Raw genomic sequence first — 13,383 nt, 5'->3', positions numbered from 1 at the left:
AAGAACTTGTAAATAATTCAAATTACCGGTATTGTAGTAGATATAAGTGTTAATTTTAAGTAGCAAGACTGGGTTACCCACGTCAAATGAATTCTCATTATAATAATATAAACTCAGGCTATAACTATAACCCTAATGTACTTTCGGGTAAAATAGGGTTAAATAAATAAATAAATAAGCAAATAAATACATAAATAAATAAGTTAAATGAATGAATAAAATAAATAAATAAATAAACTGATAAATAAATAATTGAATAAGTAACTAAATATATAAATTAATATATTTAAATAAATAAATAAGTAAATAAGCAAATAAATAAATAAATATAATCAACATGACTCAGTTTGACATCTATAGTCTATTTTATTCTATTTAAGCAGGCTTAATTAACTAAAAAGTTGAGTTAGGTAAGAATTTAGTTATAATAACTTTCTAATGTTAAAATGAAAACTAAGGGTAAAGTACCAAGTTAACTAGTTTCGACTGACTAACACGAAGTCAAAACCAGTCAACTAGGTCCTCTACTAATTAGTTTTCATTTTAACATTAGAAAGTTGTTATTATAACTCAATTCATGAATGATATAAAGTGTTAAGTGTAAAATCAAGATGTATAAAAAACTGACTTCTGTTGTTCAATAAGTTAGGTGTCCTTACTTTCGAGTGATAACCGACAGACAAAAGGCCTTCTTTGTTTGTTCGTATATAAAATTTCTGTGATAGTTATGTTTCAGTGATATTTAATCGTTTTTAAATAAATATTATTAATGTATTGGTATCATTTTCTTGTTAGTAATTTTATTTTTACTTATATATGTAGCATTTAATAAATATAAATTTTTCCTTTCACATCTTGAGAGTTATTTCACATGGAATAATCCATAAGCAACATAAAAGAAAGGTTACTAATGTTTTAACAAACATGAAATTGCTGAAGAAAATTATTTCCTTATAATAAGTCACTATTATTCTCGAAACACTTTACTTTTTTGTATGGTTAACAGATAAACATTACTCGATTTTACTTCAAGATAATAGGAGCATAAATTCTATAATCACAAGGTCAAGTTTCGTTTTATTTTATACTTCTTTAGAGATATAACATGAAAAACTATTTACTATCCATTAGAATATTTTTGTAAATACTTACTTCACAGTTGCATCTATAACTTTTGCTTCATGAACGTTTGTAAGAAGTGGCAGTAGATCCTGGAATAAAACGAAGTTAATATTAATATTGCACATAATCAACCCTTCCACAAAAAGGCTTTAATCTTTCTCAACGAATAACAATATCAAAGTCACTGGAGTTATACATATTTTGTATTTCGTGAAAATAGTATAGACATATCACACACATTTATGTATTAAAATTTCTGAATATTCATATTTATATGTGTTCATATTTTTTTATTACTACGATTCATAATATTCAAATTGCCCAGAACTCTTTCACAAATAACAACATGCATGTCCAAAAAAAAAAAAAAAACTACTTACCATAGCCTACCTGTAGGCTATCCACTTTTCTATTTCTCTTCATCTTACACAAATATTGAAAGTTTTACTAAAACTAGTTTCAAATTATTCCCAATCAAATTTACTCATTAATTTAATTATTGTTACATTCAGTTCACGACTTTACCTTAGCAATTGCTTCATAGCTTAAACAAAGAGTTTTTGTGATTTAATCTTAATTACGGTACTGATTACCAGTACATTTTAACTCAATATTTTAATTTTTGTTTTGCGTCTAGGAGGTACAGTAATGGCAAAAAAAACCGGACCGACCCTTGTAGCTGATTTCAGAGCCTTGTTCACTCAGAGCACGATAGACTGGTAACTAAGACTTTCGTGGTTCGAATTCCTGCCTGCGAAGGAAACTTTTTTTTGTTCCTTATTCAAATTTATGCCCAATACTTTTCGATTTTAATTAACTTACTATTCCCTGAACATGAATTTTACCAGCAATCGAAAAGTATTGGGAATAAATTTGAAGAAGGAACAAAAAAAAAGTTTCCTTCCCAGGCAGGATTCGAACCACGAAAGTCTTAGTTACCAGTCTATCGTGCTCTGGAGTGAACAAGGCTCTGAAATCAGCTACAAAGGTCGGTCCGGATTTTTTGCCACTACTGTACATAATTCCTTTACTATACTTGTTTTTTTTTTTTAAGATGGGACATGACAGTTAAGCGGCCGAGCTTGGAACTACAGTGCCATGTTGCCAATATGGACTGCCAGCTGATGGAAGGTATCAATTGACGTTACGATGGCTGACGTTAAAACATTCATTCACAATTGACGCGAAGGTAAGAAAACAATACAAAAATCGACAGAGAATCAAAGACGAAACGTACCAATGCTAACATTGTGTGCACAATAAATGTTGCCAAGAGAGCTATTAAGCACTCGCCACGTGCGAACTGTAGGTTTGGCAACTCAACCGTTGTTACCATAGCAACAGGCCTACCATGCTATGTGACATTCAGTTGTTTTTCCGATCGCAACGTTCCTGTCATGTCCCATCTTTCAAAAAAAGAAGTATAGTACCGTACAGTAAGTACTAATTTAATATAATGAACACTTGCAATTGTGTGGTGCACAAAAGAATGTTACCTCCTGTGATGGCGCTCAGGTCACCAGAATGAATTCCGAAATAAAAAATGCTAGTGTCGCCGTTGTTCAAGAGGAATGTAAAATCACACCACGCGAGATTCCAGACAGTACACAAACAATTCAGAACATTAAAAACGCCAAAGAATGGATCCTGTTACATCAGGAGATAGAAAACCACAGACTACACAGTTAAGAACTGAAAGATAGACGAAAGAAGAGAGAAATAAAAAAGGAGCGAAAAAAGACTAAAGGGAGAAGAAAGAAATGTGAAAGTGAGAAAAGAAATGAATGAAAGTGTAAGGAAGAAGTGTAGGAAGAGATTTAAAAAGAAATATAATACGAAGGACAACAAAATGACAAGAGGTCATGATTAAAATTGGCAAATAAAGAAAATGGTGACGACTAAAGAAAAGGATAGCGGATAAAGAAAAGGGTGGCAGATAAAAAAAAGGTGATGAATAAAGAAAAACACAAACATAGATAAAGGAAGAAAAATAAAAACAAACAATTAATGATAAACGGGAAGATACAGAAAGTAAACCATTACGATATATTATTGTTTATTAAAATTTCCGAGCATTATTAACAATTTCATTCAATTTGTCCTATATGGTAAAAATTTTATAATCGTCCTATTACTGTAAAGTGAAAAGTTGTATCTTTTTGGAATTCTCGTTGCCAACAGCAAATTCCAATCTTTCACTATCCATGATTCTTCGTAACATCTCGAATCATCCATCTGTTATTAATATCTTACCAATAGTTTAAAAAGTTCGGGCAAATGACCTTTTAATTTTTATATGAGCAATTTTGAGGCTATTATATACTGATATCAATTATTTTCATTACGGAAACTTTAAAATATATTTCCAGAAAATTAAATAAATAAAAACTAAATTCTTGATTATCAATTTTCGTTCCACTAGCAGCGTTCTTTCACGCGTGTCTGCCAGATAGGATCTGGCTGTGTTTACAATGCTGAACCACTTTTGGACAGAAGATGACTGAAATCACGGTACATTTAACTGGTTCAATAAGAGTTCAAACTCTGTTAACTGTAAGACTACATCCTTCATGTGTGAAGAAAACAGAAATAACATTTGTGCACTTAGAATCAGGAAGCTATAGAACGTTAGCTACTGAGACTGCTACGGGGCCCAGCTTGAAATCCCAGTTGATGACCCTGAACATATAACTTGTGGTGGGCAAGTCCGTGGTTCAGGCAACACTCCCCTGTGGCATCCCAACAATTCTCCATTATCATTATTCATTACGAGTTTATTTATTTGGTGGTGTCAATAAAGACACATGTCATTACAAGTTCCAGGTCATATGGACCCTTGCCTTAACAAGAATATTGCCTAGTATAACATGAGTACGTAAATGAAGTGTGACCATCTTCTCCATCAGAGACGGAGACTGGTAAGCTGGATATGTAGGTAAACTTTCAGAGTCAATGATTTTTGCAGGAAAGTTAACATTACTTGTTTGTTCACTGAATGCTATGTGTAATTATGGTTTAATAAGTGGATTAGGATGTGTTTGTAGTTTCTGAAGATAATTTTTACGTAAGTGCTGTACGTAGTCACTGAATAAAATGATTTCCAGGTCACTGTACAGTTGTGCGTTAGTAATGTAAAAATCAGCACCTGTGATGGTTCTGCACACAGCTCTTTGGATGGCATCGAGTTTCTTGATGTGGCGGGGATGGGTTTGAGCTCAAATTTCTGACGCGTAGGACATGTATGATCGTATAAGTGATGTGTACAGCAATGGTCTGGTTTTGAGGGGAATGAAGCTTTTAAGTATTGGATATAATGCTAAGAATCTTTGTAAAGCTCTGTCTCGTACTAACTATAGGTATATGTTGTCTGTATGTCAAACGACTATCCAGTACTAGACCAAGATATCTCACCGTTGTTTTGAAGGGAATGTGTTGATTCTGAACAGAGAGCGGTTGTAATAATCGTGGAAATCTCCTTGTAAAAACTACTGCTGTACTTTTTTCGCCGTTAATTTTCAGTCGCCATCTAGTAGACCATTGGGTGAGTAAGTCCAAGGCTTATTGCATCTGTTGTAAAGCACGTAATGTGGATCTACCACCAGTGGTGAACTCTGGATAGTTTCTGACGAACTAAGTTGTCTGAGCTTCTCGACACTAGCGACATCTATTAGGATGCTCGTTGAGTCGAGGTGAATAACGACAAGCTAATTGCCCTGCCATGGACAAAGAAAAAAAAGACTAATGGGAGGTATGGGGGAAGAAGATTGTGTATTCTTGCGAACTAGGCCTATGATCCGTCCCTGGAATCTGTAGAGTAACTTCACGCATATGGGGGCGGAGTCTATCTGTGTCGGAGTGTATTGAGGGCAGCATCAGCTCGAGGCCGCTAAGAGGTAAGATGCTCGTGGTAGAAGGTAGAGTAGAGTTCACATAGAAATGATCCTCTCCTTGCAAGCGACAGCGGGCTTCGTTCAACCGACACCTCCCCCAGAGCGATCATTGTCCCTAACCCTCCCACATTCCATTTGCGCAAAGGTCTTGTTTCGTCTTTCTACTCTACAGATTCCTGGGACGGATCATACGTTCTGTTGTTTAGACACTAATACTGCAAGCATGTTTTGCTTGGTTCTCTAAGGACGAAAAAAATATCGAAAATACAATGAGAAATTCATACTCAGCTTTGATCAGATTCTCGATCTCCCAGTATCACGTCACTCCTGTGTTGAAACGGCTGAATTATTATATAGGCTACGGCCCCTCATGTTTCGTATTCACGACTGAACCATCTGTTCTCCATTAATTCACCCACTTGGATATCGTTCTTCTGTCCGGAATACGGTGATGACGGTTCTCTTCACGTCATAACTCACGATGCGCGAAAATAACACTATTTTCACGAATATATGCTTCCACTGCCCCGGCAGATCTGCGACCAACGGTTCATGCATGGATAACAAAATGACATTAATAGCAAATACCTTACTATAATAATACCGGATAGCTGTATACTAGCAGCATTGACTAAGTGCGAAATATCGCGGACCTGACATCTAGCGGAGCGGCATGGAATTACATCCAACAACAAATTCTACAATTTGGGACATCTGGCCGAAATCTACGGCTGACCACTAGGATCCAGAATACAAAGCGGAGGTTAAATTAAAAATACAATATGATTGCGGAGATAATACGGAACAATGATAAATTTAAAAATAAAGTACAATTTGAGTTCGGAGAAACATGAGATGAAAGTACATTGAAGAGTAATGAAATGAAGTAAAAAAATTACATACTATTATACAAGTGATTATGTAAAATGGATAATGGATAATACAAATATTAACATAGCGGGATTCACACTATTGTTTAAAACGTGAGTTACTAATGTGGAATAAAATATGAAACACTTAAGAAATGTTGAATAGTATTTAATGTAAAATTATCTTATATCAAAGCTGCATATTATGAGAAATAATGCTTACTTCATATTACTTTTCGTAATTAATTGTTACATATTTTTTCTTTGGTTTAGTGAGACAAAATCAATTCTGACATTAAGAATGAATTTACAATAATGCTTTATATACCCATTGCTGACAACTGCAAAGATAAAATTGGTAGTAATCTGATGCTTGTAATAAATTCGTAAAGGCATGTGGACAACAATAAAGCTTAATTTGCTAAAACCTTAAAATTTCCAATACATTTTAACTTCTATTCATTTATTAGGTCTAAATAAAAAAGCTAATTTGTATTTTTCTATCAACACAAAGACGAAGGAATTAAGCCTACTAAAGAATGTTGTTGACTCACGTTTTATGATCCCTCGGAGATCGAAAGTACGATTTGGAGCAATTTGTAATCCTGTAATTGTAGCAATTATAAACAGCACATAAACACCCTGCCATTTTAACACAGCACTAATTAATAAAACTATTAACTAGCCCAGCAACAATATATATTGCAGTTGATAACAGCTTGTTTCGCGAGTATCGCCACACCGGCCGCCTAGGTAGCAGCACCAGCGTCGTTCGCGCGCAGAACTGCTAGCTGTCCGATATTATTATAGTAAGGTATTTGTTAATAGTTATTTTGTTTGGGCAAAACAATTGACGGAAAAATCCATTATTAACTGTCTGATTACCAACATAAAATGTACTATTTCTCGCGGCCCACTTTGTATAAATAAGAAAAGGGTTAGGTACTATAAGCTAAAATAAAAATTTGGAGCGAGTTTCGTTGCAACACCTGTATGTAGGCAACAATTTCCAAATTTTATTTCCGTATCTGTACATTATGGAAATGAATATTTTATTTATAGACAGATTGACTACTGTAAGTTATAATGGTGTGTAGTATGAAAATGAAATCGTTTATTTTTATGGACGTAAACAATTTACTTTATATTATGTGTTCATGTTATAATACTTTTATCATCCCTATAATCACATATCTATTATTACCGAGCAACTGTGATTTATTTGAAAATTAAGTGAAGAATATAAACTATATATATGCTTTCTGTCGGAAGTTGGTATAGTAAACAGAGATTGTGATTTACTTATGTATATTTCTGTGTATCTGTAATCACATTTTTGTAATACAATTATTTGCGGTTACAATTAAATAAAACATCACAAGATTTGTTCTAAAATTCTTACGCAGCTAAAGCATGATGAGATGGGAGAGAAAGGAAAGGCAACTAACTTCAAAAGGCAAGTTCGGACGAACATAACAGATCTGCTTCTCCACAGCGAAATTCGGTTTTTCTTATACTCGACAAACTTGGACCGAACATAGCGTCTGTAATGCATCTCTATTCGTGTTGTGTAGGCGCCTATTTATGAAAAGCCTGAGTCAAACACCCAGTACATTGTGAAACAGGCCTTAGTGATACAGAATTTTATTCAGCTTCCTCCAAGTGAAGGCTGCCTAGAAGACAAAGCTTACCAAAAAATTGTTGTTGTTTTTTTTTTAGTAAATGGTAGGTACACAATTATAATGAAAAAAAAACAATGGAGAAGGAAAATAAAAAGGAATAACACAATTATTGTGGCCGGGAGGAAAAAGGTCTTAAGTCAATTTTTTGTGAAAATGAGATTTTTATATATTCTGAAAGCGGAAACAATTATCTACAATCTGGTAAAACGGCTAAAGTCAAATAAGGCTCCTGACTGGATTTACAGAGCGTTACCAAATGTCCTAAGTACTTTTTGAATCGAGCACACACAGAATAAAGGACTTAGAATATTTAATACTTTATTCCTTACAAACCATCACATGTTTACTTTCCATGCTTCCCTATCAAAAAGGTCTAACTTGTATTTTAGCCATTTTATCACACACTGATGCCCTTTCCTTTTAAAACTTTAAGGACCAGGGTAAACAGTCCTATATTTGTTTAAGACCCATTTTGCATTCCTAATAATTTACATTTCTCATTTATTTTAACATGAAAAAGGTCTTACGTTTAATAGTCCCTTCTACTCAGTTTGGCTTCTAGTCTTAAAAAGACTTTTAAGTGCGGCTATTTTTGGAAATAATCAAGAAAATTGTTAAATGAGCAGTATTACCTATTTTAGAAAAATGTAAACAAATAATATCCAGGAAAAACCTCTTAATTAAAATAACTCTATAATTGACACCAATTTCAATCTTTCTACTGCTTTCCTGAAAAGTATAAAATTTTTACTTAAGATCTTTTTCCTCCCGGCCACATAATTGAAGACGACTAAACAAAAGATCATTAATTCCAGAAGAAACATAAAATTTCCTAGTACGGTATCCTTTTGCTATCAAATGATCACAGTCGTCTATTTAGCACTAGTTGCAAGACCCAACTTAAGTGAGCAGATCGCCATAGGAAAGAAATCAATCTATTTACGTGTAGAGATGGTTTCTTAGGATTTTTATAGATCCCTTCACTGCAGACGGAGATACTTCAGTGACAAGAGTTTGTCCTAGACCAAACTGCTTGCAAAAATGCGCGAATCTTTTTGTGATGGTCCCTCTAGCCCCAATCAGTAATCCAATAACTTCGATCGATGTTAGATGATATTTTTCATTAACTAGAATTGTAACTAGTACCGAAGAACCAGTTAAATGTTCCGTGAGTTGACACAACTATCCGCCCATCAGTGACACATCGCTACTCGCCGGATGGGTCAGACAGCGGAAGAGCCGACATAAAAGATACATCTGTACATAGAATAAAGAATAGTTTTCTACTGATACATAATAAAAACAGAAATGTTATTGCGAACTAACATTTCTGTCATAGATGATCCACTTACCTTCTTAATAACTTGTGAGAAACCAAGTGCCCTACGAAAAGTGCGAAGAGTTCTGTCTTCTAATAGTAATTTCCCTAAGATTTCGTCTAGAATTGCTGAAATTAAGAATTTATCACAAACTTTAAATATTTTATTCCATGTAGTTATTTCCAGAATTAAATACAGAAGTAAAGTCTGATCTAAGAAGGAAATATCTCCGAAAGAAGTTTATTTTTAACCGTTCACTCATACACACATAACATAAACACACACTAATAACATAATACTCTGGTCGTTGCTACACACATACAGTTTCCCACTTTTTTCTCATATTTGTATTGTAGATCGAATGAGATTAAAAAAGTTTGTGTGGAAGGATAATAAATAACGATGGTTATAATACTGCTGGAGTACAAAAAATCACGATAACATATTAGACTAACCTTGCATATGTTCTTGCTTTATTTGTCAGAGCCCAGGGAATAATTCCAGAAATTATTTTTTATTTGGCAATATAACTTTTCTTGGATTTCTCCATAATACCGTGGACCCCAGTAATGCCCGCTAAAGGATAGGTTTGTCAGAGGATTACTTCACAGATGGGTGGCGTGTCTATCGCAGAAGATGTCGGATTGTGCAGATCCACGAAATGTTAACACTTATATGGATAGTGATTCACATTTATATAAACTAATTTCATAATTTATCCATGGTCCTTCAGCATACCCCACAGCCAAAAATCACAGGAAGATCCGGTGAACGTGCTGGCCATATTAGACTAACCTTGCATATGTTCTTTCTTTGTGTGTCAGAGCCCAGGAAATAATTCCAGAAATTATTTATTTGGCAATATAATTTTTCTCGGATTTCTCCATAATACCGTGGACCCCAGTAATGCCCGCTAAAGGATAGGTTTGTCAGAGGATTACTTCACAGATGGGTGGCGTGTCTATCGCAGAAGATGTCGGATTGTGCAGCTCCACGAAATGTTAACACTTATATGGATAGTGATTCACATTTATATAAACTAATTTCATAATTTATCCATGGTCCTTCAGCATACACCACAGCCAAAAATCACAGGAAGATCCGGTGAACGTGCTGGCCATTGAATTGGTCCTCCTCTACCAATGCATCTTCGTCGCATATGATATGGCCGTATCCCAAAATCCTTCAAGATTTTCCATACAGTTGATCTGGAGAGACCAGATTCTGCACAGTATCGTCTTGTTGATTTGCTTGGACTACCTACGTAAGAAAGCCTCTTGTACAACAACTATGTTTTCAAGGCATCGGCCTGTACGTGGTTGACTGCTCTTCGCTTTATAATTGTCAGCAACTGAGCTGGTTTCGGTCAACTTATAAATGCGGTAAATCTAGATGGTGGATCACTGTTCAGTAGGCTTCATACGTTTTGTGAACCAGTGTGGGGGACTGAAACACCTTCCATCCCTGCCGCAATGTTTCGTCTTTGCTCCATGCTGAACCTTGTAGCCATTTTACAAAGGAGATGAGACCAAATTCACTATAACTGTAGAAATAGCGTGACCTACCTTATTTTAAAGCAATGAAAAGATGTTCTGTATTCAATCACTACCCATGTAAGTGTTGGCATTTTTTTTAGACACGATGTATATGAGAAGTGATGGTGAAAGACGACATAGAATTGGGAAGAAGTCGATTCATGGTCCTTTAAATTGGTACTATCTCAACATTCATCTGGCAGTATTTTGGAAGCTGCGAAAAATCCAAGTCTGGATAGCCGGGATCATATACCTGACCTCCCGAATACAAGATGATACAAAATGAGTAAATTAATGGTAATGAAAACGAAAACTTATTGGTGAGAGGAGAAGAAATACAAAAGACTGGACATTCTAAATATTTTGGGGTAAGGATAAATAGGAAAAACAGAAAAGTACATTTTGGCAAGCATGAAGTTAAAGAATAGAACAAATAAGAAAATTATATCCTCTATAAAGTCAAGATGGCGGGATAAGCACATATATTTTGCTATGGTAACTAAATCTGAGTATTGATTGTAGATTTTAAGAGAAAAAGAAAAATAACAGCAACAGAGATAGACTACCTACATAGAAGCGCTAAAATCTAGAGATTAGAACACATACAAAATATAGACATTAAAAAGAAAATGAATGACAATGAAAGTATCATTATGTAGAATTGAAAACATAACTCTAAATTGGTGAGGACATTTACTTAAAATTGTGGACAGAAATGGCCGAAATGACTGTATGAACGGAAGCCATAAATAAAAAATACGAAAATAAAACAAAAAAGAACTTGAAAAAGAATGCTATGGGTATGAGAGGCCTTCAAGACACAAGCACACGGGTTTGGATAATAATAATAATAATAAATAATGACAATAATAATTAATAATATGTTTACCTATTTACACAATTATTTGATTATGTATTTATTACTTATGCGTTGGAAATTTCACACTAAACGTCACTCTTTCTGGAGCAATGTCAGCTATAATTCACGAACTGAGAAATAATTATTTTAAAACATGAAGAGTCACTGAATAGCAACAAAAATCAGATACCCGGAGAAAAAATCTTCTACTTTTAAAATTATATTTGATAGTAATATTGCAATGACAGATGTTATTAAAAAATACATCATCTTAATCAAGCAACTCAACACATCAGAAGCGCGCAAACTAATTATATCAAGGGAACAGTTTCCAGCATATACCTAATGAATCCTTAACAACACATCTCCCGCCTGACAAAACATTATTTCCCTCCAAAAAATATAGCACCATCTAGAAATATTTGAATGTCTTTCTGCGCAATACTGTTATACGAGATTTAAAATGTATCTCAAATTCAAGATTTTGTAGTGAAATTCTTGTTCCAAAGTGCGTCTCAGTTATTTCTAAAATTTTTATATTTGCGAAAATCGAACATATTAATTTTATATAAATTATAAAAAATATCTGACTTTACTTCAGGTTCATTAAAGTAAAAACAATTGGTTTACACGTGTTACAAATAATAGGAAGCTGTAGGCCTAATGCACATTCGGTAATGATCTCCTACACTTAAGATATCGGTTTTTTCTCATCTGGAAGATCAGCACTTGGGCAATATGTGCAACAACAAAAATTATAAATAATTTTATATATTACAATAATCAATTTGGCTTAGTAAAGAGATGTTTCATCGATACTAATTTCACTGTTCATTCTTCTTACACAAAAATCAACATTTTCGAATTTTATTACGACTAAATCGCCATTGCATGTTTTCGTTTTTACCAAAATGATTGAAAGCTATTTCATTTGCATCATTGACGAATAAATGAATAGTCGTTTGCTGAAAGGGAATAAATCACTATTTTGATTACCGGTATTTTAAGCTTTGGTGCAATTTGGAATTGGCATTGGTAGATCTACCGTGCAGTGTTACGAAGTCATCAGTCACCGAGTTATTCCTCATAGTACGAGCTCTGATTGAAGGATCAGAAGTTTACCGCCTATTTTCCTACTTGTATGTAAGCAAGTGACCTCAGTACTGGGTGTTCAGTTCAAAGTGTGTCATGGCTCGCTGTATGCCGTCATCTGGCTAGTCGATGAGCCTAGAGAATTCAATCTTCCTACACTTCCTACCTATGTGTCAAAGAAGTTGCCTAGAAAGTACGGCGTTCATTCTGAAGAGTGCTTACCGATACGTACAGTGACGCCGGTAGTGGCAGGAATGTGAACTGTTTCGAAACATGTACTGAGGTGAGTTTTTTTCTTACTGTCGAGATATGGGGGGAGGGTTAAGACGATTACTTACGTATTTGTTGACATTAATTTCGACGGTCAACATAGACACGGAGCATTTGATTTGTGTTGTGGAATGTTGCCGTGCGCAAACGATGATAACAAATACCCTGCGTACGACTTGCCCGCGCAAAACACAGTTCGAAAGAGGTTATGGTAGCACACAGACCGTGTAGACCGCCATCTGTTGCTACGACGTTCAAGTTATACCGTACACGTTCTCAAGTTCAGATTGAACGCCTTGATTAATAGGAAACTTCTCTGACATAAAAGCTGAAACTCGCTTCAAATCGCTGACTCATCAACAGTGACGTCATGACACACTTTGAAATGAACACCCAGTATCCCAGTATAACTACATTTCCTGGACTTCACTTAAGCATTTATAATTAACTGCAAGTGAAAATAACAAGGGCAATATTGCAGAACTTAATTTATTTCATTCATACCTTGAAACTATACACATTTCAAAATAATCCTGACTATAAGTCCTCTGATGCTCCTTAAACGCGTGTTCTATGTACAGCAACAATGTAGAACTATAGAGTAAGATCAAAATAATTAATGTACCGGTACCTATAAAATTTGTAAACCTCTGTTTTTAACAGTCAGGTCCCCCATTGCAATGTATAGCTTGTATAGAGATAATAATTATATACACAGTAGATAATAATTAGATGATTCTTCAAA

General features: G+C 34.5%; 1 protein-coding gene across 7 annotated transcripts in view; it reads right to left on the bottom strand.

Annotated features, from left to right (window-relative positions):
- tim (timeless) overlaps window positions 1–13,383 on the bottom strand; it is a 200,764-nt gene that overhangs the window by 98,736 nt on the left and 88,645 nt on the right. For 4 of the 7 annotated variants that reach the window (XM_069836319.1, XM_069836323.1, XM_069836322.1 and 1 more), the window contains 2 exons: window positions 8,916–9,010; window positions 1,153–1,211 (listed from right to left, as the gene is read on the bottom strand). In XM_069836319.1, the coding sequence (XP_069692420.1) occupies window positions 1,153–1,211; window positions 8,916–9,010 (154 nt within the window). The remainder of the gene's footprint in view (window positions 1–1,152; window positions 1,212–8,915; window positions 9,011–13,383) is intronic. The other 3 variants (XM_069836324.1, XM_069836326.1, XM_069836325.1) reach the window with 1 other exon arrangement.

This window comes from Periplaneta americana, chromosome 9 (assembly GCF_040183065.1).
Source record: "Periplaneta americana isolate PAMFEO1 chromosome 9, P.americana_PAMFEO1_priV1, whole genome shotgun sequence".
NCBI lineage: Eukaryota > Metazoa > Arthropoda > Insecta > Blattodea > Blattidae > Periplaneta > Periplaneta americana.
The sequence above is the reverse complement of the archived record's forward strand: the minus strand, read 5'-3'. Positions and strand labels throughout refer to the sequence as shown.